The sequence below is a fragment of the Somniosus microcephalus genome, chromosome 30 (genome assembly GCF_052327205.1).
Source record: "Somniosus microcephalus isolate GS21.2 chromosome 30, FLI_Smic_1.0, whole genome shotgun sequence".
NCBI classification, from domain to species: Eukaryota; Metazoa; Chordata; class Chondrichthyes; order Squaliformes; family Somniosidae; genus Somniosus; species Somniosus microcephalus.
In genome coordinates this window covers 42,932,295-42,959,197 of record NC_141016.1, presented here as the reverse complement: position 1 = coordinate 42,959,197, position 26,903 = coordinate 42,932,295, and the positions used below count along the sequence as shown (strand labels likewise).

The 26,903-nt window shown below is 52.3% G+C and overlaps 1 protein-coding gene across 2 annotated transcripts in view; it reads left to right on the top strand.

Annotated features, from left to right (window-relative positions):
• The window catches only part of LOC147098179 (poly(ADP-ribose) glycohydrolase-like), a 72,174-nt gene extending 56,753 nt beyond the window's left edge, over nucleotides 1–15,421 (top strand). The window contains exons 10-12 of one of the 2 annotated variants that reach the window (XM_085971383.1): nucleotides 4,594–4,666; nucleotides 12,668–12,815; nucleotides 15,043–15,421. In XM_085971383.1, coding sequence (XP_085827509.1) covers nucleotides 4,594–4,666; nucleotides 12,668–12,815; nucleotides 15,043–15,125 — 304 coding nt within the window. In that variant the 3' untranslated portion in view covers nucleotides 15,126–15,421. The remainder of the gene's footprint in view (nucleotides 1–4,593; nucleotides 4,667–12,667; nucleotides 12,816–15,042) is intronic. The other variant, XM_085971382.1, reaches the window with a different exon arrangement.
• The last annotated feature ends 11,482 nt before the right edge of the window (nucleotides 15,422–26,903 follow it).

Below are 26,903 nucleotides of genomic sequence, written 5' to 3'. Positions count from 1 at the left end.
GTAGACATAGAAATCGGGCAAGGGGACTGTGACATACTTGAACATATTAGCATCGAGAGGGAGGAGGTACTAGCGGTTTTAGCAGGCCAAAAAGTGGATAAATCCCCAGGCCCGGACGAGATGTATCCCAGGCTGTTGTGTGAGGCAAAGGAGGAGATTGCAGGGGCTCTGACACAAATTTTCAGAACCTCTCTGGCCACAGGGGATGTACCAAAGGACTGGAGAACAGCTAACGTAGTACCATTATTCAAGAAGGGTAGCAGGGGTAAACCAGGGAATTACAGGCCAGTGAGCCTAACATCTGTGGTAGGGAAATTATTGGAAAAAATTCTGAGGGACAAAATTAGTCTCCACTTGGAGAGGCAAGGATTAATCGGGGATAGTCAGCATGGCTTTGTCAAGGGTAAATCATGTCTGACCAATCTGATTGAATTTTTCGAGGGGGTGACTCGGTGTGTGGATGAGGGAAATGCTGTGGATGTGGTTTACATGGACTTCAGTAAAGCTTTTGACAAGGTCCCGCATAGGAGACTGGTCAAGAAGGTAAGAGCCCATGGGATCCAGGGTGCCTTGGAGCGTTGGATCCTAAACTGGCTGAGTGGCAGGAGGCAGAGGGTGATGGTCGAAGGTTGTTTCTGTGACTGGAAGCCTGTGTCCAGTGGGGTATCTCAGGGATCGGTGCTGGGTCCCTTGCTGTTTCTGATATACATAAATGATTTGGATGAGAATGTAAAAGGTATGATCAGTAAGTTCGCAGATGACACGAAAATTGGTGGGGTGGTAAATTGCGAGGAGGAAAGCCTCAGGCTACAGGACGATATAAACGGGTTGGTCAGATGGGCGGAAAAGTGGCAAATGGAATTTAACCCTGAAAAGTGCGAGGTGATGCATTTTGGACAGACAAATAAGACAAGGGACAACACAATGAGTGGTAGGACCCTAGGAAGTACAGAGGGACCTTGGTGTACATGTACATAGATCCCTGAAGGCAGCGGAACAGGTAGATAAGGTGGTTAAAAAGGCATATGGGATACTTGCCTTCATTAGCCGAGGCATAGAATATAAGAGCAGGGAGGTTATGATGGAGCTGTACAAAACGCTGGTGAGGCCACAGCTGGAGTACTGTGTGCAGTTCTGGTCGCCTCACTATAGGAAGGATGTGATTGCTTTGGAGAGGGTGCAGAGAAGATTCACCAGGATGTTACCTGGGATGGAGTGCCTCAGCTATGAAGAAAGACTAAACAGGCTGGGGTTGTTTTCCTTGGAGCAAAGAAGGCTGAGGGGGGACCTGATTGAGGTGTACAAAATGATGAGGGGCATAGATAGGGTAGATAAAGAGGAACTTTTCCCCTTAGTAGGGGGGTCAATAACAAGGGGGCATAGATTCAGGGTAAGGGGCAGGAGATTTAGAGGGGATTTGAGGAGGAACTTTTTCACCCAGAGGGTGGTTGGAATCTGGAACTCACTGCCTGAAAGGGTGGTAGAGGCAGGAACCCTCACAACATTCAAGAAGCATTTGGATGAGCACTTGAAATGCAAGGCTATGGACCAAATGCTGGAAAATGGGATTAGACTGGACAGGGATTGATGGACGGTGCAGACACGATGGGCCGAAGGGCCTCTTTCTGTGCTGTAAAACTCTATGATTCTATGACTCTATATGTTTTCAAGATAATGGATGTGTCTTTTAAAGGTATATGCGGAAATAGCCGCTCGTAATCCCGTCGATTTATGACGGTCAGAGCTGATCCTGTATCTAGCTCCATTTTTACTGGGGATCCTGCTATCGTGAGGGTAACCCAAATGCTCTGGTAATCATCTTTGGCAATTACATTATGTAATTTGAGACAGCTTAGTCTCTTGTTTTCGGAGTCGCTATCGCTCTTCTGGTCTTCGGAGCTACTGTCCATCATTATTTGTACCTTTCTGTACTTTTCTTTATTGATTTTCTTTTTCCTGTCTGTGGATTTTTTTTGTCCAGATCGGCATACCCGTGCAATGTGTCCAATCTTTCCGCATTGCCTGCATGCTTTGTCCTTGAACCAGCAGTCCCTCTGGTCATGGGTGGATCTGCCGCAGCGATAACATCTCTCGAAACCCTGTGTCATTTCATGGGTGCCGAAGTCCTGTGTCTTTTGTTGTATCTCTGCAGCTCCTCTTGCGGCTGCTTCGTATGATACAGCCATACTGAAAGCCTTGTCCAGTGTTAAATCTTTTTCAGAAAGCAGCCTTTTCTGTGTTCCTTCACTTAAGAGACCGCAGACGAATTTGTCTCGAAGATAATCTGCTCGTCCTGCCCCGAATTGGCAGTGTTTTGATAGCTTTCTTAATTCGGTGAGGTAATCAGCGTTACTTTCATTCTTGTGTTGATTTCTCTTGAAGAATTTGAATCGTTCCGCTATCAGCAGCGGTGTTGGGTTTAAGTGCTCCTGTAGGGTTGCAACAATTTCTTTAAAATTCTTGTCCTTTGGTTCGGCTGGAGTGATTAAATTTTGTAACAGCCCGTATGTCTTTGCGCCCATTAGATTTAGTAGTACTGAAGCTTTTTTTTCATCTTCTATTCCATTTGCGGTGCAATATACCTCCACTCTTTCCACATATGTGGTCCAATCCTCTATCTCGTTATCAAAAGCATCAATATTGCCAGACTTAGGCATCCTAGAAAAAAATGGCGCTTCCCGCGCTTTTCTTTCTTTTCTGCAGAAAAGATATGGCGCTTCCCGCGCTTCCCCGCCGCTGCTGCCAATGATAATGCTGTTTCCCGCGGTTTCCGTTCTTTTTATTTATTTATTTACAGTTGGAGACTCGTTCCCGCCGGACTCTCTCTCTAGGTCTGAACGCCGACCTGCTCGCAGCGCCGGCCGTCTCCCGAGTGCTCCCTCCCCGTCTGTTACTGCTTGCCTCCGCCTTAGCTGCTTGGCCCAGCTGTAGAGCCAGCCGCTGGAGCCCCAGCCCGACGCCCAGGAAGGATTATTGCAGTACCTGCCACCAGCTTGGCTAGCTGGTGAAACTACAGCTTTTTCTTTTTCTTGATTTTTCTTCAACTTTGGACGCCAGAGGAATCGATGTCCTTGAGGTGCTGCCGAATTGCAGGTAAGTCCGTTTCCAATTCGTCACCACTGTTGTGACTGTGTGTTGATAGAGACACTGAAGACAGGAGTTGGTTTCATAGGTGTTTACTAAACACAGTCTGGAGGGGAACTAACTGATACAACACAATATACAGGCTTATATAGCCCGAGCGGCCATTACCGGCACTACAGTACACATGGGGCTCTTAAAGGCACATACACTACAGTGGTGTTCCCATGCATCTGCTGCCCTTGTCCTTCTAGGTGGTAGAGGTCACGGGTTTCAGAGCTCATTGCTGAGTCGCCCCGAGTCGGATCGCCAGCAGGGGGAGGGGGGCACACGTCACGCCAGCGGGGGGGGCACACGTCACTCCAGCGGGGGGGGGGGGGAGGGGGGTCTCACGTCATTCCAACGGGGGAGGGGAGGGGAGCACATGTCACTCGAGCGGGGGTCAGTGGGAGGGGCACACATCACTCCAGCGGGGAGTGGAGGGGTGGCATACATCACTCCAGCGGGGGCGGGGGGGCACACGTCACTCCAGCGGGGGCGGGGGGGCACACGTCACTCCAGCGGGGGCGGGGGGCACACGTCACTCCAGCGGGGGCGGGGGGCACACGTCACTCCAGCGGGGGGCACACGTCACTCCAGCGGGGGCGGGGGGCACACGTCACTCCAGCGGGGGGCACACGTCACTCCAGCAGGGGTGGGGGGCACACATCACTCCAGCGGGGGCGGGGGGCACACGTCACTCCAGCAGGGGCGGGAGGTTGGGGGGGCACACGTCACTCCAGCGGGGGCGGGGGGGGCACACGTCACTCCAGCGGGAGGGGGGGAGGGGGGGCTCACGTCACTCCAGTGGGGGGGAGGGGGGCTCACATCATTCCAGCTCCTTTGGGTTGTGGGGAATCAGGAAACATTTACTTTGTGCAAAGTGTGGTGGAATTCTGGAACTCTCTGTCCCCCGAAAGGCTGTGGCCGCTGGGGTTCTCGAGACTGGGACCAGCGGCTTTTTGTTGGGTAAGGGTATCGAGAGATATGGAGAAAAGGTGGGTAAATGAAGTTGCGGTAAGAACAGCTATGATCTAATAGAATGGCGGAACAGACTCGAGGGGCTGAATGGCCTCCTCCTGTTCCTGTGAAATTGGCCAGGGTTTCTGCCCCTGAGCACCAGCCAGCGACCTCCCGGGAAATGCTCTTGTGAAGATCGAGTGTGGACACAGTCGGGCCTGGGTCTGATGTCCTCCACAGATACGCTGCCAACACTTGGTCAGAACCTGCACAGGGACAATGATCACCGAGGCTGGGTATCAGTGGGTGAGCACTGCCTGTGGAACCCAGGTGAGAATTCAGTGACTTCTGGAGACAGAGAGAAGGGAAATTGTGGTGGGTCGGGGGTGGGGGGGTCGGGGGGTAAATATGTGGACATTTATAATCCTGTGTCATTTCGTTTCTTGCCCAGTGCCTGCACAACAACGGCTGCTTTCCACCATCTGTTCCAATAAATGTTTCTCTTGGTTCCAGATCTATGTACAAGGTGACTAAGCTTCATATCACCTGTAAGGGCAGAATAGAAGAGGAACATGACATGCTGCAGGTAACAGAGGACTGGCAGACGCTAAGGTCTAACACCGCTCACAGTCCCACCACTTGTAGGAGATGTCCCACACCTCCCTCCGTGTATTGTTCCACACCGGCTCCAGCTGTCAGCTCAGCTCACTGGAGAGACTCATGTTTAAGACGTGTTAAAGTATTGTGCGGAGTGATGTTCAGCTTTGGCCTCAAGTTGGAAAGAGCCCATCTGGTCTGGGCCCCCTTCCTGGAAGTATATGAATAAGAGCCCGCTCAACATCTCCACAGCACAGGCCACGTTGCGGAATGGCCAGGGCCACATATTGGTACGGGGAGCAAAGTGGAAGTACACCAGCAGCCAATCAGGACACCCAATGGCAGACAGGACAACCCTTGTCATCTCGCTGCTCATGGTCACTGCCAGTAACGGGCCCCGACCGCTGGCCTGTGCAACATTACTGTACACTAGTGAAAGGCTCAGGAGAAGGGGTGAAGGAAGGAAACTGGAATCAAAATCTGCATTTAAAGCGGATACTAAATCTCCCAGACACAGCGGGGTGCAGTGTAGTTTTACAGTCTGCTCGTGGGGTCGAGAGCCCACGCTGGTTATTTCATTCCCGTCACCTGGCTTGTGTAATCGCACCATGTTTACACTGACCCTGGATGTCAGATTTACCAAATGGACCTGCCCAATGCATGGCCAAACTGGGAATTGCCTGTGGCACCACAACACAAGCATAAAATAATGGTTTGATCGAAGAAGGCCCTTCTGCCCCTTTGACCTCGCCCTCTGAGAATATAAACCCCACTGTTTCCCCATGGCAGTACCTAGCTGTTCTTCTCAATGAGTTCAGTGTCCTGGTCTCAGGCAGCCTTCCTGCCAACCCATCCCAGCTGTTCATCACCCGCTGTGTAAAAACAGAAATCTTCGGTTGACTATACGACTCATTCATTGGCTGCGAGGCACTTTGGGACATGTTAGAGACATGAAAGGTCATACATGCAAATTTTTAGCGGGAGGGACAGACAGAATTCTGGCCTCTTGCGCCTCCTCGATTTTAATCGCTCCACCATTGGCGGCCATGCCTTCAGCTGCCGAGGCCCTGAGCTCTGGAATTCCCTCCCTAAACCTCTCCACCACTCCACCTCCCTTTCCTCTGTAGTGTATGTACCCGTCTACCTTTAAGGAAACTATTGAATGTAACCGTTCACCTTTAAGAGAACTACTTTAGGGGTGGCACTACTTGTTTGGCTTCTGTATACTGTAATACCGACAGTGACCACACCAGTATATAAGTGTTGTGGCAGGATTGCTGGGGCAGATTCGCCCGGACCTTCGAATAGTAAAGACCTGTTTGTTTGTTATTCCTGAAGTCTGTGTCGTTATTAACCGTACAACCCACAGACTTTACAGTGGCGACGAGTCCGATCGTACCCTGCGGCAAGACTACCAAAGCAACTAAAGAGCGTCAAAGAGAGGCAACCGCCCTCGTCGTGCTGCTGGAAGAAAACACAAGGCGGCAGCAATAGAAAGGAAGAAGACTTTTAGCAACAAAAGCTTCCATCAGCAACAGGCACTGACTACCCTTCTACCACGGTGCGGAGTGAGCCGATCAGCAGGAAACAAGGCGGCCGCGGAGACTGTGAGTAGGGGAAAGTGTAACGAAATCCGGAGGATAAGGGCTGTGCACTCGACCACGGTCGAGGGGGAACGGAGCCGGTCAGAAAGTCGGGTCCAACGGCGTCGTGAGACAGTCGGACCTCGATCGGCGGGAAAAGCCGGGCAGCGACCGCAGCCACGAAGCGCTGAGACTGGGAGTAGGCGCGGGAAGAGAAACCCAGCCGCAGCCGGGGAGGGAAATACCGGTCTGCGAGAGGGCTGGGAGGCGAACAGGAACCGTGCGGGTGGGAGAGAGAGACAGAGCCGAGCAAGGGGAGAGAGACTGCGCGAGAGCCAGTCCAGCGGCTGAGCTGTTCTCCACCAACGGGGTACCCAGAGCCGGCAGAACCGAACGTGCGGGAGAGGGAGAGACAGAGCCGAGCAAGGGGGGAGAGACTGTGCGAGAGCCAGTCCAGCGGCTGAGCTGTTCTCCACCAACGGGGTACCCAGAGCCGGTGGAACCGAACGTGCGGGAGAGAGAGCGACAGAGCCGGGTACGGAGAGAGAGACTGCGCGAGAGCCAGTCCAGCGGCTGAACTGTCCTCCGTTAACGGGGTGTACCCAGCGCCGGTAGAGCCGTGCGGGCGGGAGGAAAAGACAGAGCCGAGTAAGGGGAGCTGTGCGGAAGCCAGCCCAGCGGCTGAACCTGTCCGCTGTGGGGAAAGCGTACCCCTTCCACCAGGGAAGAAACGCGGGAAGCCGCCATTAGGCGGAGAAGACGACAGAAGCGGGAAACCGCCATTGAAGTGGGCGGGGCGAGAAGGAAAGAGCGGGAAACCGCCATTTTCGCGGGAAAACCGCCATCTTAGAAATAAACAAATAAATAAGAATACTTAAAGAAATACTTGTGTTGTACCCAAGGAAAGGAAGATGCCTAAGCGGGCGGACATCAACGAGTTCAATTCGGAGATAGAAGACTGGGCCACGTACGTAGAACGTATTGAGATACATTGTAAGGCTAACAAAATAGCTAAGGATGAAAAAGCTTTAACCTTACTTAACATGATGGGTGCGAAAACATTCGGGTTGTTGAAGCATCTTCTCTCACCAGCTAAACCGGCAGATCAGACTTTCGATGATATTGCAGCAGTGCTGAAGGATCACTTGAACCCCACACCGTTGATGCTGGCTGAACGATTCAAATTCTACGCAAGAACACAGAGGAAAGACGAAAGCAATGCGGAATACTTGGTCGAACTGCGTAGGATAGCGAAATACTGCCAGTTCGGAGGGAATCTGACAGAGGCACTGCGTGACAAGTTCGTATGCGGATTGTCCAAAGAAGGAACGCAGAAGCGACTACTGGAAGAAAATGACCTCACACTGGACAGGGCTGTCCTCATAGCTGCATCGCACGAAGCCGCAGCGAAAGGAACGGCGGAAATGCAGCTAAAGGCGGCGGCACTAGGGGTGGACCAAATTACTTCGAGCACAACAAAATGCTACCGTTGTGGGAAGACAACACACGACCAGAATCAATGCTGGTTTAAAAACCAAGAATGCAGGAAATGTGGCAAGATCGGGCACATAGCTAAGGTATGCCGGTCAGGAGCAACGTACAACAATAAGGAGTCACCACAAAAATGGTACGGAAAGGTGCAAGAGGTGACTAAGAAGAGTCTGAGGGAACAGAAGTCGGTCTCACACTCCAAATGCAAAGGACTGGACAGTCTGAGAATTCACAACGTGAGCAATGAAGCTGACCGACAAACTATCTGGGTAACGCTACAGATTGCAAAGGTCCAAGTAAAAATGGAAGTGGACACCGGATCGGCGTTGACGGTCATGAATAAGCATGACTATAAAAAAAATTTCAAGCATATTCCACTACGGGATACGGAACTAGTACTACAGACATACACGGGGCACAAAGTATTCCCCATCGGAAAGATAGAAGTCAAGGTGAGATACAAGGATAAAGATCATCACCGGTTGGACCTGTATGTATTGCCTGAGGGAGGACCACCACTTCTGGGACGGGAGTGGATCCGAAAAATAAAGTTGGACTGGCAGTCACTAAACACCATGACGGTGGATTCCGAAAAAGAGGATGTCAAACCTGAACGGTTGTCCAGAATATTGGACGAAGCTAAGGAGGTATTCCAGCAAGGACTGGGAACACTGCGATGAATTAAAGCGAAGGTTAAGATTGCAGAAAATGCAAGCCCAAAGTTTTTTAAGGCCAGATCGGTACCTTACGCAATACGACCAGCTGTGGAGGCAGAACTGGAAGAACTTGAACGATCAGGGGTTCTGTCAAAAGTGGACTGGAGTGAGTGGGCCACGCCCATTGTTCCCGTCATGAAGTCCTCACCAAGTAATAAGCCAGGGGGACCGGGGAAGGTCCATATCTGCGGAGATTTCAAGATCACTGTGAATCCGGTGCTTCACACGGTACAATACCCGCTTCCGCGGATTGAAGATATCTTTGCTTCGTTGGCTGGAGGGAAGCACTTCACGAAAATAGATCTGGCTCAAGCATATCTACAGATGGAGGTCGAGGAAGAGTCACGCCAGTACCTCACCATCAACACTCACAGAGGCTTGTATCGCTACAATAGACTGGTCTTTGGGGTAGCTTCGGCGCCAGCAATTTGGCAGAGGGCCATGGAACAGGTGTTACAAGGAATTCCAAGCACGCAGTGCTACTTAGATGACATTTTAATCACGGGAAAAGATGAGGAAGAACACCTCACGAATTTGAAACTGGTACTCACCAGGTTGAAGGAGTATGGCCTTCGGGTTAATCGCAAGAAGTGTGAGTTCTTCCAAAAACGGATCTCATACTGCGGTCATGTCATTGACCGAGAGGGACTGCATAAGTCACCTGAAAAGATAGAAGTGGTCGTGAAGGCCCCCGCTCCAGGAAACGTATCACAGTTAAGATCATTCTTGGGGTTGATTAATTACTATCACAAGTTTCTGCCAAATTTATCCACGGTGCTGCATCCGCTGAATGACCTGTTGCGGAAAGAAACACCATGGAAGTGGAGTGAAGAATGCAAAAAGGCTTTTCGCAGAAGCAAGGAGTTGATTACCTCTGAAGAAGTGTTGGCTCATTTCAACCCAGCATTACCCCTTCGTCTAGCTTGCGATGCTTCCCCGTACGGAATTGGGGCAGTACTTTCGCACAGGCTACCAAATGGCTCGGAAAGGCCAGTGGCTTTCGCGTCCCGATCATTGACACCCGCGGAGCGAAATTACGCCCAAATAGATAGGGAGGCCCTCAGTCTTGTGTGGGGCATGAAGAAATTCAACCATTACCTACAATGTAAAAAGTTCACATTGCTGACAGACCACCAGCCGTTGGTGTCCATATTCAACCCAAATAAGGCCGTTTCCACCATGACAGCACAAAGGTTACAAAGGTGGTCCGTGTTACTTGGGGCACACCAATACGAAATTGAGTACAAAAGGTCTAAACAGCATGGAAATGCTGATGGGTTGTCACGCTTGCCATTGCCGATGGTAGAAGAAGCGAGTATAGTGGACCCAGTAGAGTTGTTCCACTCATCCATAGTGGAGTGTCTACCGATAACAAACTCAATGATTGAGAATGAGACAAGGAATGACCCGACTCTTTCACGAGTCTATGATGTAACGGTGGAGGGATGGCCAGCACAGAGCGAACCAACACTGCAAGCATTTGCACAGAGGAAAGAACAACTGTCAGTGTGTCGAGGAACCCTGATGTGTGGATCTTGAGTGGTGATTCCACCCAAACTCCAAAAGAAAGTGCTAGAGGAGCTGCACGAAGGACATCTGGGTGGAGTAAAGATGAAGAATCTAGCAAGAGCGTTTGTGTGGTGGCCAGGCATTGATGGAGACATAGAGGAGATCACGAAGAACTGCCTAGGATGTCAGAGGGTTCAGAACGCGCCACCCCAGGCTCCTCTGCATCCATGGGAGTGGCCCTCATCGCCTTGGCAAAGAGTACACATCGACTTTGCTGGTCCATTTATGGACTCGATGTTTCTAATAGCGGTGGATGCCCACTCCAAGTGGCCGGAAGTAATTAAGATGACCACCACCACGACGGAAAAAACCATCACAGTGTTAAGGACTATGTTTGCTCGGAATGGCCTGCCGGAACAGATCTGTTCTGATAATGGACCACAATTTGTGTCCGAAGAATTCAAGAAATTCTTAAAGAGCAATGGGGTTAAACATTACACGTCAGCCCCATACCATCCCGCCTCCAATGGATTGGCTGAAAGGTTTGTCCAGACCTTCAAGAAGGCCGTAAAGGCCATGAGTAATGAAAATATAAGTCTGCAACATAAGGTGGATAGCTTTTTGTTGGCATACCGAAATGCAACACATGCGGTCACAAATCAAACTCCCGCAATGATGTTTTGTAATAGACGCCTAAGATGCCGGCTGGATTTACTAAAACCAAACGTCAGAAGAGACGTAGAGAACCGGCAATTCCAGGGCATGAATGACAGGGCCACTAGATCTTTCCAGATCGGTCAACGAGTTTTGGCCCGGGACTACCGTACTGAGAAATGGCAGCCTGGAACTATTGGGAAAAGGCTAGGGCCGTTGATGTACACCGTGGACATTGGAGACAATATAATAAGGCGCCATGTTGACCAAATCATAGGGTCCGCCACAAATGGGCAACCGACTTCACCACCTTATCCGGGTAATGTTGAAACTGAGATACCCAGAACACCTACTTCCGATCTAGTGATACTGGAGTCAGCTGAACCTGACACGGCTTTTCAAGCCGAATCGACCTTGCCAGAAGCACCTCCTAGCCGCCTGAAATGACGACACCACTGCGGCGTTATCCGGACAGAATCTGGAAACCCCCAGAAAGACTGAATCTATGAACTGTCTTACATAAACCTGTATATATGTTAGAATGTATGTTCACTATGGACTTAGTATGTTGAAAGCTAAAAAGGGAGGATTGTAGTGTATGTACCCGTCTACCTTTAAGGAAACTATTGTATGTAACCGTTCACCTTTAAGAGAACTACTTTAGGTGTGGCACTACTTGTTTGGCTTCTGTATACTGTAATACCGATAGTGACCACACCAGTATATAAGTGTTGTGGCAGGATTGCTGGGGCAGATTCGCCCTGACCTTCGAATAGTAAAGACCTGTTTGTTACTCCTGAAGTCTGTGTGGTTATTAACCGTACAACCCACAGACTTTACATCCTCCTTTAAGACGTTCCTCAAAACCTCCCTCTTTGACCGAGCTTTTGGTCACCTACCCTAATTTCTCCACATGTGGCTCGGGGTCAATTTTTGTCTGGTTTACACTCCTGTGAAGCACAGCGGGCCATTGTTACTACGTTAAAGGCACTATAAAGATACAAGTTGTTGTTGAGTTCCCATGTAGTAAAGGAACCAGATACTGAAACATGGTCATTTCCAATCTTACAAAGGATCCACAGTGAAGTGCCGTTCTCCAGGCTGGAGCGGTGCGCAGTCTGACCAGTGCGGGCTGGAGCAGTGCGAGGTGTGACCAGTGCGGGCTGGAGTGGTGCGCGGTGTGACCCATGTGGGCTGGAGCGATGCGCGGTGTGACCAGTGTGGGTTGGAGCGGTGCGCGGTGTGACCAGTGCGGGCTGGAGCAGTGCGCGGTGTGACCAGTGCGGGCTGGAGCGGTGCGCGATGTGACCAGTGTGGGCTGGAGCGGTGCGCAGTGCACAGTGTGGGCTGGAGCAGTGCGCGGTGTGACCAGTGCGGGCTGGAGCGGTGCGCGGTGTGACCAGTGTGGGCTGGAGCGGTGCGCGGTGTGACCAGTGTGGGCTGGAGCGGTGCGCGGTGTGAGCAGTGTGGGCTGGAGCGGTGCGCGGTGTGACCAGTGTGGGCTGGCCCGGTGCGCGGTGTGACCAGTGTGGGCTGGAACAGTGCGTGGTCCACAGTGCGGGCTGGAGCGGTGCGCGGTGTGACCAGTGTGGGGGTGCGCGGTGTGACCAGTGTGGGCTGGAACAGTGCGCTTTGCACAGTGCGGGCTGGAGCAGTGCGCGGTCTGACCAGTGCGGGCTGGAGGGGTGCGCGGTGTGACCAGTGCGGGCTGGAGGGGTGCGCGGTATGACCAGTGTGGGCTGGAGCGGTGCGCGGTGTGACCAGTGTGGGCTGGAGCGGTGCACAGTGCGGGCTGGAGCAGTACGCGGTGCACAGTGCGGGCTGGTGCGGTGCGCAGTGCACAGTGCGGGCTGGAGCGGTGCGCGGTGTGACCAGTGTGGGCTGGAGGGGTGCGCGGTTTGACCAGTGCGGGCTGGAGCGGTGCGCGGTGTGCCCAGTGTGGGCTGGAGCAGTGCGCGGTGCACAGTGCGGGCTGGAGCAGTGCACAGTGCCGGCTGGAGCGTTGCGCGGTGTGACCAGTGTGCCTGTTGATTCCAGGTGGATTTTGCTGCAGCGTTGGTGGGAGGTGGAGTTCTTGGCTCTGGACTTGTCCAGGAGGAAATCCGATTTCTCATTAACCCGGAGCTGATCGTGGCACGTCTCTTCACCGAGAAACTGCTGGACAATGAATGTCTTGTTATTACCGGTGAGGTTTCAGCTCTGTTAACTCAGTTACTTTGCGCTGCGAGCGGCGGCGAGCCTCCTGGTTAAATAGTTCGGAATCGGGAGAGCTCGGGGTCTGATGGAATAGACAGTCAGCATTTGGAAGGGAGGAAAGCCGGGTTGATGCTTGGACGAGGGTCCATCGTCTGCACTGCTTCTGGTGAACCTCCCATTCGGAACATTCTCAGCATTCCCAGTTCTTTCTCCATGGGTGTAATTCGGGATCTGCTTGGATTTATCGGGATTTACTGCCCAGTTCAGATGGATTTTTTTAAATAATGGTTCAGGCAGATGCAGCTCCCAAACTCTGAATCTGCGCTAAGCAAACACTCGCTGCCTGAAGGAACGCTAGCAAACGTGCGAGAGAAAAGCTGGGAGTTTCTCAATGAGTAGCTGCACTCTCCCTCCCTCCCCCTCGATACTTGTCTCCCTGCCTTTAAAAAATCTCCTCCAAACCTGCCGTTTTGCCCATGATTTTCCTGTACCGCCTCCAGTGCCGTGTGACGGTTGCTGCATTAAAGGTGCTGTAGAAAATGTACCATTTTCAGGGTTTATTTATGTTCATTCCCATAAGAACATAAGAAATAAGAGCAGGAGTCGGCCATTCGGCCCCTCGAGCCTGCTCCGCCATTCAATAAGACCATGGCTGATCATCGACCTCAACTCCACATTCCCGCCTGATCTCCATCGCCCTTGATTCCCCTAGAGTCCAAAAATCTATCTGTCTCAGCCTTGAATATTCTCAAAGACTCAGCAACCACTGCCCTCTGGGGCAGAGAATTCCAAAGATTCACAACACTCCAATGTGAAGAAATTCCTCCTCATCTCAGTCTAAAAAGGCCGGCCCCTTATCCTGAGACTGTGACCCCTAGTTCTAGACACTCCAGCCAGGGGAAACAACCTCTCGGCATCTACGCTGTCAATCCCCTTCAGAATCTTGTATGTTTCAATGAGATCACCTCTCATTCTTCTAAACTCCAGAGAGTATCGGCCCATTCTACACAACCTCTCCTCATAGGACAGCCCAGGAATCAATCTAGTGAATCTTCGCTGCACTGTCACCAAGGCAAATATATCCTTCCTCAGATAAGGAGACCAAAACTGTGCACCGTACTCCAGGTGTGGTCTCACCAAGGCCCTGTACAATTGTAGCAAGACTTCCTTACTCTTATACTCCAACCCCTTGCAATAAAGGCCAACATGCCATTTGCCTTCCTTATTGCTTGCTGTACCTGTGTGCTCGCTTTCTGTGTTTCCTGTACGAGGACACCTAAATCTCTCTGAACACCGACATTTAATAGTTTCTCACAATTTAAAAAATATTGTTTTTCTATTCTTCCTACCAAAGTGAATTACCTCACATTTCCCCACATTAGACTCCATCTGTCACCTTATTGTCCAATCACGTAACCTGTTGGGATGTGGGCGTCGCTGGCAAGCCCACCATTTACTGTCCATCCCCAGTCACCCTACACAACCGAGGGGCTCACTGGGCCACTTCGGAGGGCAGTTAAGAGTCACCCAGGTTGGTGTGGGACTGGAGTCACATATAGGCCCGGACCGGGTAAGGACAGCTGATTTCCTTCCCTAAAGGTCATTAGTGAACCAGTTGGGTTTGTACGACAATCCGACAGCTTCACGGTCACTTTTACTGAGACCAGCTTTTTACTTCCAGATTTTTTTAACTGAATTCAAATTCTGAAACTGCCCTGGTGGGATTTGAACTGGCTCTACTCTGGATTAATTAGTCCAGTGTCATAACAACCGTGCCACCCCTGCTGGAAGTGTGCGTGTGTCTGGACAGTGGCTTCGAACTGGATTGGGCTCAGTTCAGATAGCGTGCCGATACTCACTGATGGTACTCATACCTAAAGAATGGTCGATTGGACAAGGTATTGGAGGGCCAGTGCCCCCCCTGTAAAACTGTCCCCACCACAGGCAGCATCTTCAGGAGAGATGGGGAGGTGGCTCTAACTCACAAGGAAGGCTGGGGAAACGGATGGGAAAGTTAATCCCCGGGAGTCTCCCATCCGTCAGCGAGCATGGAGGGGCAGATTTCCAGTCTCATCCCCTGGTGCAGGCCGGGTGACAATCTGAGACTCGGATCAGAAAGAGGGGAGAAACAGAACCAGTGCGCGGAGGAAGAGAGCAGACAATGAGAGTGATCGAATGCTGAGAGATTCCACTGATCCCAATCATCTGATTTCCAGGAGCTCAGCGTTACAGTGAATATAATGGATACAGTGACTCGTACAGATGGGCCAGATGTTACAATGATGAGACGCCAAGGTGAGCGACATCCCATTCAGGTAGAGAACATGGTGATTGGGTGTAGGGGGCTATCGTAACCATGGCTGCTCAAAGTGGAGATCTGGAGCCCTCGGTCCTGTCAATGCTTAGAGCAACAATTTGCCTGAAATAGTGATTATCAGAATTGCCCATCTGAGCGCCTTTAGTACTCCCGCTGTTGATGGTGACCTTGAACAAAAACCACCCGTGTTCCAGCTCGGCTCACTTGGAAGCACTCTCGTCTCGGACTCTAAAGGCTGTGGGCTCAGGTCTCGATGCAGGACGAGGGCACATAGTCTAGGCTGCCCGAGGTGCCACCTGCCTTTTGAAGTGGATGTTAAAGATCCCGTGTCATCATTGTAGAACAGCGGGAAGTTCTCCCAGTATCCTGGCCAACACACCTCCCTCAACTAACACCCCCAAAAATGGATTAACTGGTTATTCACCTGATTGCTGTTTGTGTGATCTTGCTTTGTACGGATTAGCTGCTGTGTTTGCCCATAAAACAGTGACTTCAGTGTATTTCATTGAGTGTGAAGTGCTCTGGGACATTTCTGAGATGATATGAGGTGTTGCGTCAGAGCGATTCCGCCTGACTGCCTGGGCCCCTGAAGGTGTTGGGACTCCAGCTGAACACAAAGTGCAGATCTGGATACCCTCTTCTTTTGGAATGGGATTATGTATCTCTGGCTTTGATTTGGGTTGTAGAACAGAATGAAAGTGAGTGGGGAAGAGTGCAGGAAGTGGGTCTCTGAGCACCCACTTTATAGAACTTAAAAAAATATATATTTTGTGGTCAAGTTATCAAAAGACTCTCCAAACTTGAGCTATTTGCATTGGGAGAAGTGCTGATTGAGAAACAAGCTCAGGCAGGTTTGAATAATGTGAAGAATGCAAGATAATTGCAGAAGACACAAGACCTAAATTAAAGCTCGTGGAATTGAAGGCAAATTACTGACCTAGTGAGGAGATTGGTTCTGCGGTGGAAGACAGGGAGCAGGGGTAATGGACGTGTACTCGAGTTGGAATGAAGTGACTAGTGGTGTCCCACAAGGATCTGTGCTGGGGCCTCAACTATTCACTATATTTATTAACACATTAGAGAGCCGTACATCCAAGTTTGCCGATGACACAGATTGGTGGTATAGTAAGTCGTGTAGACAGGAGCATAAAATTACAAAGAGCCATTGAGAGATTCAGTGAGTGGGCAAAACTCTGGCAGATGGATTTCAACCCAGGTAAGTGTGAGGTCATCCATTTTGGGCCAAGAAAGGATGGATCTGAGTATTCTCTAAATGGTGAAAAGCTGGGAACAGTGGAGGGCCCAAGAGATTTAGGGCACCGTGTACACAGATCACTAAAATGTAGTCAGGTACAAAAAATAATCAAAAGGCAAATGGAATGTTAGCCTTTATATCGAGAGGGGTAGAATTTTTTTAAATTCATTCATGGGATGTGGGCGTCGCTGGCAAGGACAGCATTTATTGCCCATCTCTAGTTGCCCTTGAGAAGGTGGTGGTGAGCCGCCTTCTTGAACCGCTGCAGTCCGTGTGGTGATGGTACTCCCACAGTGCTGTTAGGGAGGGAGTTCCAGGATTTTGACCCAGTGACGATGAAGGAATGGCCGATATACTTCCAAGTCAGGATGATGTGTGACTTGGAGGGGAACTTGGAGATGGTGGTGTTCCCATGCGCCTGCTGCCCTTGTCCTTCTAGGTGGTAGAGGTCACGGGTTTGGGAGGTGCTGCCGAAGAAGCCTTGGCGAGTTGCTGCAGTGCATCTTGGAGATGGTACACGCTGCAGCCACGGTACGCCTGTGGTGGAGGGAGTGAATGTTTAAGGTGGTGGATGGAGTGTCAATCAAGCAGGCTGCTTTGACCTGGATGGTGTCGAGCTTCTTGAGTGTTATTAGAGCTGCACTCATCCAGGCAAGTGGAGAGTATTCCATCACACTCCTTACTTGTGCCTTGTAGATGGTGGAAAGGCTTTGGGGAGTCAGGAGGTGAGACACTCGCTGCAGAATACCCAGCCTCTGACCTGCTCTTGCTGCCACAGTATTTATGTGGCTGGTCCAGTTAAGTTTCTGGTCAATGGTGACCCCCAGGATGTTGATGGTGGGGGATTTGGCGACAGTAATGCCATTGAATGTCAAGGGACGGTGGTTAGACTCTCGCTTGTTGGAGATGGTCATTGCCTGGCACTTGTGTGGCACGAATGTTACCTGCCACTTATCAGCCCAAGCCTGAACGTTGTCCAGATCGTGCTACATGGGGGCATGGACTGGTTCATTATCTGAGGAGTTGCGAATGGAACTGAACACTGTGCAGTCATCAGCAAACATCCCCATTTCTGACCTTATGATGGAGGGAAGGTCATTGATGAAACAGCTGAAGATGGTTGGGCCTCAGACACTGCCCTGAGGAAGTTCTGTTACAGAAGGTTAGAGGCTAAAGTCAGAGAAACGCGAGCTGATGTCTCCAGTAACTCACTCCCGGGTATCCATTATTGTATATATAAACCCCCGAACCCCTTGATTAGATTCCAGCCTGTAACTCACTCCCAGATATCTGTTATCTATATATATAAAGCGGCTCTTCTGTCTGTCCCGATGTCTGTCTGTCTGTCTGTGTTCTATACGTTTGAAAGTTATAGAGCGTACCGACGCGCGCGTCGCCTCAAAAGAAAGCTTGCGATTCCGGACCGGTCACAGGCGTATTTACGTTTCGGCCGGACAAAAATAGCGCCCGCGGTATCCAAAAAACGTTCAGCGTTCCGCTCATTAGCATCTCATTAGCGACCGTGTGACGTCGAGGTCGACCAATCAGACGGCGGGTTCCTGGCGCGTGCCATCCTACAGTTGAGTGTCGAGTGACTCGACGATTGATCAATCCTACGCTTCGGTGACCTGACCGGTCGACCAATCGGTGCGTGTGTGGGCGGGCCTTATCCTTCTGAACCGAGGTGAGTGGCCGCCATCTTGATTTTTCACAATTTTTTTCCCCACACTTTCAGTGTGTTAGGGAAGTAAGGTAAATATTTGAATTATGTGTTAGGGAATTAATTAACAATTTATTTCAGTTTTATATTGTGTTTAGCAACCCCCCCCTCCTCCTCACCCTCGCGCAGGGGGGACTCGGTGCTGCTCTCCAGGCCCGCTGCAGGCAGGCCTGAAGCTCAAAAAATTTCTCTCTCTCGCTCTCTCTTCCCTCTCTCTCTCTCCTTCTCCTCTTCCCTCTCTCTCCTTCTCCTCTTCCCTCTCTCTCCTCTTCCCTCTCTCTCTCTCTCTCTCTCTCTACTTCCCCCTCTCAGGTTTGACGGTGTCGGGGCTGGAGCGGGCGGGCCGCCCGAAGTGAGCCGCTCGCTAACGGCTGCCAGCCCGCGGGGTTTCCCTGCCTACTCCCCGCGGGCCGCCTCGCGCCGCTGGCATTGACCGCGCATGCGCTGCCCGCCCGCGAGAGCCCGCTCTGGCTTTTTTTAAACGGCTGTCCCCGATCTCAATCGGCGTCAGCCACGAGGGTCAGGGTGCGCGCGCAGCAGGACCAGCTGAGACGCGGCCGTCTCTCTGTTCCGCGCTCGGCTCGGGCGGGGGGCGGGTCTCTCAGCCGCAATCAGCGATCTGGAGGGCGGGGCTACGGAGAGCGGGAGGGCGGGGCTACGGAGAGCGGGAGGGCGGGGTTCAGGAGAGTGGGACGCCGCTGCTCGGGAGGGCGGGGGGCGGGGCTCGGGACATGGGGGGGGCGGGAGGCGAGAGATCGGGGGGCGGGAGATCGGGGGGCGGGACATCGGGAGATCGCGGGGCGGGACATCGGGAGATCGGGGGGGCGACCCTCGGGGGGCGGGGCTTTGGAGATCGGGGGGGCGGGGCTCCGGAGATCGGGGGCGGGGCTCGGGGGGGCGGAGCTCGGGAGATCGGGGGGGGGGGGAGGCCGTGCTCCTGAGATGGGGGGGCGGGGCTCAGGAGATCGGGGGGGGGCAGGGCTCGGGATATCGGGGGGGGCGGTGCTCGGGAGATGGGGGGGCGGGGCTCGCGAGATCGGGGGGCGGGGCTCGGGTGATTGGGGGGGCGGGGCTCGGGGACTCTCCCCCTTCCCTCCCTCCCCCCCTCCCCTCCCCTTCCCCCCTCCCCCCTCCCCTTCCCCCCCCTCCCCTCCCCTCCCCCCCTGAAAAAAATTCTCTCTTCCCTCTCTCTCTCTCCCCCAGTCTCTCTCTCTCCCCCCCAGTCTCTCTCTCTCTCCCCCAGTCTCTCTCTCTCTCCCCCTCAGTCTCTCTCTCTCTCCCCCTCAGTCTCTCTCTCTCTCTCTCTCTCCCCATTCTCTCTCTCTCTCTCTCTCTCCCCGTCTCTCACTCCCCCCAGTCTCTCTCTCTCTCTCTCCCGTCTCTCTCTCTCTCCCCCAGTCTCTCTCTCGCTCTGCCAGTCTCTCTCTCTCTCCTCCAGCCTCTCTCTCTCTCTCCCCCAGTCTCTCTCTCTCTCCCCTCAGTCTCTCTCTCTCTCTCTCCCCGTCTCTCTCTCTCTCTCCCCGTCTCTCCTCTCTCTCCCCCCAGTCTCTCTCTCTCTCCCGTCTCTCTCTCTCTCCCCCAGTCTCTCTCTCTCCGTCTCTCTCTCTCTCCCCCAGTCCCTTTCTCTCTCTCCCCCAGTCTCTCTCTCTCTCTCCCCCAGTGTCTCTCTCTCTATCCCCAGTCTCTCCCTCTCTCTCCCCCAGTCTCTCCCTCTCTCTCCCCCAGTCTCTCTCTCTCTCTCCCAGTCTCTCTCTCTCTCTCTCCCAGTCTCTCTCTCTCTCCCCAGTCTCTCTCTCTCTCCCCCTCAGTCTCTCTCTCTATCTCCCCATTCTCTCTCTCTCTCTCTCTCTCTCTCCCCATCTCTCTTTCTCCCCCCTCAGTTGCACTCTCTCTCCCCCCAGTTTCTCTCTCTCCCAGTTTCTCTCTCTCCCCCCAGTCTCTCTCTCTCCCCCAGTCTCTCTCTCTCCCCCCCAGTCTCTCTCTCTCCCCCCAGTCTCTCTCTCTCCCCCCAGTCTCTCTCTCTCCCCCCAGTCTCTCTCTCTCCACCGAGTCTCTCTCTCTCACCCCAGTCTCTCTCTCCCCCCCAGTCTCTCTCTCTCCCCCCCAGTCTCTCTCTCTCCCCCCAGTCTCTCTCTCCCCCCAGTCTCTCTCTCCCCCCAGTCTCTCTCTCTCCCCCCAGTCTCTCTCTCTCCCCCCAGTCTCTCTCTCTCCCCCCAGTCTCTCTCTCTCCCCCCAGTCTCTCTCTCTCCCCCCAGTCTCTCTCTCTCTCCCCCCAGTCTCTCTCTCTCCCCCCAGTCTCTCTCTCTCCCCCCAGTCTCTCTCTCTCTCCTCCAGTCTCTCTCTCCCCAGTCTCTCTCTCCCCCCAGTCTCTCTCTCCCCCCAGTCTCTCTCTCTCCCCCCAGTCTCTCTCTCTCTCCTCCAGTCTCTCTCTCTCTCCCCCCAGTCTCTCTCTCCCCCCCCAGTCTCTCTCTCTCCCCCCAGTCTCTCTCTCTCTCCCCCCAGTCTCTCTCTCTCCCCCCAGTCTCTCTCTCTCTCCTCCAATCTCTCTCTCCCCAGTCTCTCTCTCCCCCCAGTCTCTCTCTCTCTCCCCTCCAGTCTTTCTCTCCCCCAGTCTCTCTCTCCCCCAGTCTCTCTCTCTCTCTCCCCAACTCTCTCCCTCTCCCCCCAGTCTCTCTCTCTCTCTCTCTCTCTCTCTCCCCCACTCTCTCCCTCTCCCTCCACTCTCTCCCTCTCCCCCCAAGTCTCTCTCTCTCCCCATCTCTCTCTCTCTCCCCTCAGTCTCTCTCTCTCTGTCCCCCCCACCCCGCTGTCTCTCTCTCTCTCCCCCTGTCACTCTCTCACTCTCTCTCTCTATCTCCCCAGTCTCTCTCTCTCCCCAGTCTCTCTCTCCCTTCGCCCATCTCTCTCTCTCTCCCCCTGTCACTCTCTCACTCTCTCTCTCTATCTCCCCAGTCTCTCTCTCTCTCCCCAGTCTCTCTCTCCCTTCGCCCATCTCTCTCTCTTTCTCCCCCAGTCTCTCTCTCTCTCTCTCTCCCCGTCTCTCCCCCAGTCTCTCTCTCTCTCTCCCTCAGTCTCTCTCTCTCTCCCCATTCTCTCTCTCTCTTTCCCCAGTCTCTCTCCTCTCTCTCCCCCCGTCTCTCTACACTCTCTCTTTCTCTCCCCCAGTCTCTCTCTCTCTCTCTCTCCCCGTCTCTCCCCCAGCCTCTCTCTCTCTATCTCCCCAGTCTCTCCCTCTCTCTCTCCACATCTCTCTCTCTCTCACCCCTCAGTCGCTCTCTCTCTCCCCCTCAGTCTTTCTCTCTCTATCTCCCCATTCTCTCTCTCTCTCCCCAGTCTCTCTCGTCTCTCTCCCCCCAGTCTCTCTCTCACACTCCCAATCTCTCTCTCACACTCCCAGTCTCTCTCTCTCACACACTCCCAATCTCTCTCTCACACACTCCCAATCTCTCTCTCTCACACTCCCAATCTCTCTCTCTCTCACACTCCCAATCTCTCTCTCACACACTCCCAATCTCTCTCTCCCACACTCCCAATCTCTCTCTCTCTCACACTCCCAACCTCTCTCTCTCTCACACTCCCAATCTCTCTCTCTCTCACTCCCAATCTCTCTCTCTCTCTCACTCCCAATCTTTCTCTCACACTCCCAATCTCTCTCTCTCTGACACACCCAATCTCTCTCTCTCTCTCACACTCCCAATCTCTCTCTCTGACACTCCCAATCTCTCTCTCTCTCACACTCCCAATCTCTCTCTCTGACACTCCCAATCTCTCTCTCTCTCACACTCCCAATCTCTCTCTCTCTCACACTCCCAATCTCTCTCTCTCTCACACTCCCAGTCTCTCTCTCACACTCCCAATCTCTCTCTCTGACACTCCCAATCTCTCTCTCTCTCACACTCCCAATCTCTCTCTCTCTCACACACCCAATCTCTCTCTCTCACACTCCCAGTCTCTCTCTCACACTCCCAATCTCTCCCTCTCTCACACTCCCAGTCTCTCTCTCTCTCACACTCCCAGTCTCTCAGTTCAGTTCAGTTCAGTTCAAATGCTTTATTGGCATGAAAGTTTACAGAGAACCATATTGCCAAAGCTTACATAGCAAAAAGGTACAGTTTTCCAACATTCTGTAGGTGTCAATCGATTTGACATTTGTTGGGTATATACAATATTACTTTTAAACAATATTAATTTTAAACAGTCTTTCTACTTCATTTGGTACGTTCAATATTAATTTTAAACAGTCTTACTTTTAAACAGTCCTCAGGTTGTGACATGTTGTTACATATTTAGCCCCAAGGTATGGTCTGTCTCCTTCTCCTAGGGACTAATCTCAATTTTGACAGATCATCCAATTCCTTGAAATCTGGGGTTGTTTGGCTTAGCTTGTTGAATAATATGTTTCTTGATGTGTTGAATTTTTCGCATTTTAGGAGGAAATGCATTTCTGTTTCAACCTCGCCAGCCAGACATTGATCGCATATTCTATTCTCTCTAGGCTGCCAGGATTTCTTGTATCTGCCTTTTTCAATTTCCAGTTGGTGGTCGCTTAGTCTGTACCTGGTGAGGGTCTGTCTCTGTTTCTCTCTCTCTCACACTACCCAATCTCTCTCTCTCTCACACTCCCAATCTCTCTCTCTCTCTCACTCCCAATCTCTCTCTCTCTCACACTCCCAATCTCTCTCTCTCTCACACTCCCAACCTCTCTCTCACACTCCCAATCTCTCTCTCTCTCACACTCCCAATCTCTCTCTCTCTCTCACTCCCCAATCTCTCTCTCTCTCACTCCCCAATCTCTCTCTCTCCCACACACCCAATCTCTCTCTCTCTCAGACTCCCAATCTCTCTCTCTCACACTCCCAATCTCTCTCTCACACTCCCAATCTCTCTCTCTCTCACACTCCCAATCTCTCTCTCACACTCCAATCTCTCTCTCTCTCTCTCACTCCCAATCTCTCTCTCTCTCACACTCCCAATCTCTCTCTCTCTCACACTCCCAATCTCTCTCTCTCTCTCACTCCCAATCTCTCTCTCTCTCACACTCCCAGTCTCTCTCTCTCTCACACTCCCAATCTCTCTCTCTCACACTCCAATCTCTCTCTCACACTCCCAGTCTCTCTCTCTCACACTCCCAATCTCTCTCTCTCACACTCCTAATCTCTCTCTCACACTCCCAATCTCTCTCTCTCTCTCACTCCCAATCTCTCTCTCTCTCACACTCCCAATCTCTCTCTCTCTCACACTCCCAATCTCTCTCTCTCACACTCCCAATCTCTCTCTCTCTCACACTCCCAATCTCTCTCTCTCTCTCTCCCAGTCTCTCTCTCTCTCCCCCAGTCTCTCTCTCTCTCCCCCTCAGTCTCTCTCTCTATCTCCCCATTCTCTCTCTCTCTCTCTCTCTCTCTCCCCATCTCTCTTTCTCCCCCCTCAGTTGCACTCTCTCTCCCCCCAGTTTCTCTCTCTCCCAGTTTCTCTCTCTCCCCCCCAGTCTCTCTCTCTCCCCCAGTCCTCTCTCTCTCCCCCCCAGTCTCTCTCTCTCCCCCCAGTCTCTCTCTCTCCACCCCAGTCTCTCTCTCTCCCCCCCAGTCTCTCTCTCTCCACCGAGTCTCTCTCTCTCACCCCAGTCTCTCTCTCCCCCCCAGTCTCTCTCTCTCCCCCCCAGTCTCTCTCTCTCCCCCCAGTCTCTCTCTCCCCCAGTCTCTCTCTCCCCCCAGTCTCTCTCTCTCCCCCCAGTCTCTCTCTCTCCCCCCAGTCTCTCTCTCTCCCCCCAGTCTCTCTCTCTCCCCCCCAGTCTCTCTCTCTCCCCCCAGTCTCTCTCTCTCTCCCCCCCAGTCTCTCTCTCTCCCCCCAGTCTCTCTCTCTCCCCCCAGTCTCTCTCTCTCTCCTCCAGTCTCTCTCTCCCCAGTCTCTCTCTCCCCCCAGTCTCTCTCTCCCCCCAGTCTCTCTCTCTCCCCCCAGTCTCTCTCTCTCTCCTCCAGTCTCTCTCTCTCTCCCCCCAGTCTCTCTCTCCCCCCCCAGTCTCTCTCTCTCCCCCCAGTCTCTCTCTCTCTCCCCCCAGTCTCTCTCTCTCCCCCCAGTCTCTCTCTCTCTCCTCCAATCTCTCTCTCCCCAGTCTCTCTCTCCCCCAGTCTCTCTCTCTCTCCCCTCCAGTCTTTCTCTCCCCCAGTCTCTCTCTCCCCCAGTCTCTCTCTCTCTCTCCCCAACTCTCTCCCTCTCCCCCCAGTCTCTCTCTCTCTCTCTCTCTCTCTCTCCCCCACTCTCTCCCTCTCCCTCCACTCTCTCCCTCTCCCCCCAAGTCTCTCTCTCTCCCCATCTCTCTCTCTCTCCCCTCAGTCTCTCTCTCTCTGTCCCCCCCCACCCCGCTGTCTCTCTCTCTCTCCCCCTGTCACTCTCTCACTCTCTCTCTCTATCTCCCCAGTCTCTCTCTCTCCCCAGTCTCTCTCTCCCTTCGCCCATCTCTCTCTCTCTCCCCCTGTCACTCTCTCACTCTCTCTCTCTATCTCCCCAGTCTCTCTCTCTCTCCCCAGTCTCTCTCTCCCTTCGCCCATCTCTCTCTCTTTCTCCCCCAGTCTCTCTCTCTCTCTCTCTCCCCGTCTCTCCCCCAGTCTCTCTCTCTCTCTCCCTCAGTCTCTCTCTCTCTCCCCATTCTCTCTCTCTCTTTCCCCAGTCTCTCTCCTCTCTCTCCCCCCGTCTCTCTACACTCTCTCTTTCTCTCCCCCAGTCTCTCTCTCTCTCTCTCTCTCCCCGTCTCTCCCCCAGCCTCTCTCTCTCTATCTCCCCAGTCTCTCCCTCTCTCTCTCCACATCTCTCTCTCTCTCACCCCTCAGTCGCTCTCTCTCTCCCCCTCAGTCTTTCTCTCTCTATCTCCCCATTCTCTCTCTCTCTCCCCAGTCTCTCTCGTCTCTCTCCCCCCAGTCTCTCTCTCACACTCCCAATCTCTCTCTCACACTCCCAGTCTCTCTCTCTCACACACTCCCAATCTCTCTCTCACACACTCCCAATCTCTCTCTCTCACACTCCCAATCTCTCTCTCTCTCTCACACTCCCAATCTCTCTCTCACACACTCCCATCTCTCTCTCCCACACTCCCAATCTCTCTCTCTCTCACACTCCCAACCTCTCTCTCTCTCACACTCCCAATCTCTCTCTCTCTCACTCCCAATCTCTCTCTCTCTCTCACTCCCAATCTTTCTCTCACACTCCCAATCTCTCTCTCTCTGACACACCCAATCTCTCTCTCTCTCTCACACTCCCAATCTCTCTCTCTGACACTCCCAATCTCTCTCTCTCTCACACTCCCAATCTCTCTCTCTGACACTCCCAATCTCTCTCTCTCTCACACTCCCAATCTCTCTCTCTCTCACACTCCCAATCTCTCTCTCTCTCACACTCCCAGTCTCTCTCTCACACTCCCAATCTCTCTCTCTGACACTCCCAATCTCTCTCTCTCTCACACTCCCAATCTCTCTCTCTCTCACACACCCAATCTCTCTCTCTCTCACACTCCCAGTCTCTCTCTCACACTCCCAATCTCTCCCTCTCTCACACTCCCAGTCTCTCTCTCTCTCACACTCCCAGTCTCTCAGTTCAGTTCAGTTCAGTTCAAATGCTTTATTGGCATGAAAGTTTACAGAGAACCATATTGCCAAAGCTTACATAGCAAAAAGGTACAGTTTTCCAACATTCTGTAGGTGTCAATCGATTTGACATTTGTTGGGTATATACAATATTACTTTTAAACAATATTAATTTTAAACAGTCTTTCTACTTCATTTGGTACGTTCAATATTAATTTTAAACAGTCTTACTTTTAAACAGTCCTCAGGTTGTGACATGTTGTTACATATTTAGCCCCAAGGTATGGTCTGTCTCCTTCTCCTAGGACTAATCTCAATTTTGACAGATCATCCAATTCCTTGAAATCTGGGGTTGTTTGGCTTAGCTTGTTGAATAATATGTTTCTTGATGTGTTGAATTTTTCGCATTTTAGGAGGAAATGCATTTCTGTTTCAACCTCGCCAGCCAGACATTGATCGCATATTCTATTCTCTCTAGGCTGCCAGGATTTCTTGTATCTGCCTTTTTCAATTTCCAGTTGGTGGTCGCTTAGTCTGTACCTGGTGAGGGTCTGTCTCTGTTTCTCTCTCTCTCACACTCCCAATCTCTCTCTCTCTCACACTCCCAATCTCTCTCTCTCTCTCACTCCCAATCTCTCTCTCTCTCACACTCCCAATCTCTCTCTCTCTCACACTCCCAACCTCTCTCTCACACTCCCAATCTCTCTCTCTCTCACACTCCCAATCTCTCTCTCTCTCTCACTCCCAATCTCTCTCTCTCTCACTCCCAATCTCTCTCTCTCCCACACTCCCAATCTCTCTCTCTCTCAGACTCCCAATCTCTCTCTCTCACACTCCCAATCTCTCTCTCACACTCCCAATCTCTCTCTCTCTCACACTCCCAATCTCTCTCTCACACTCCCAATCTCTCTCTCTCTCTCTCACTCCCAATCTCTCTCTCTCTCACACTCCCAATCTCTCTCTCTCTCACACTCCCAATCTCTCTCTCTCTCACTCCCAATCTCTCTCTCTCTCACACTCCCAGTCTCTCTCTCTCTCACACTCCCAATCTCTCTCTCACACTCCCAATCTCTCTCTCACACTCCCAGTCTCTCTCTCTCACACTCCCAATCTCTCTCTCTCACACTCCTAATCTCTCTCTCACACTCCCAATCTCTCTCTCTCTCTCACTCCCAATCTCTCTCTCTCTCACACTCCCAATCTCTCTCTCT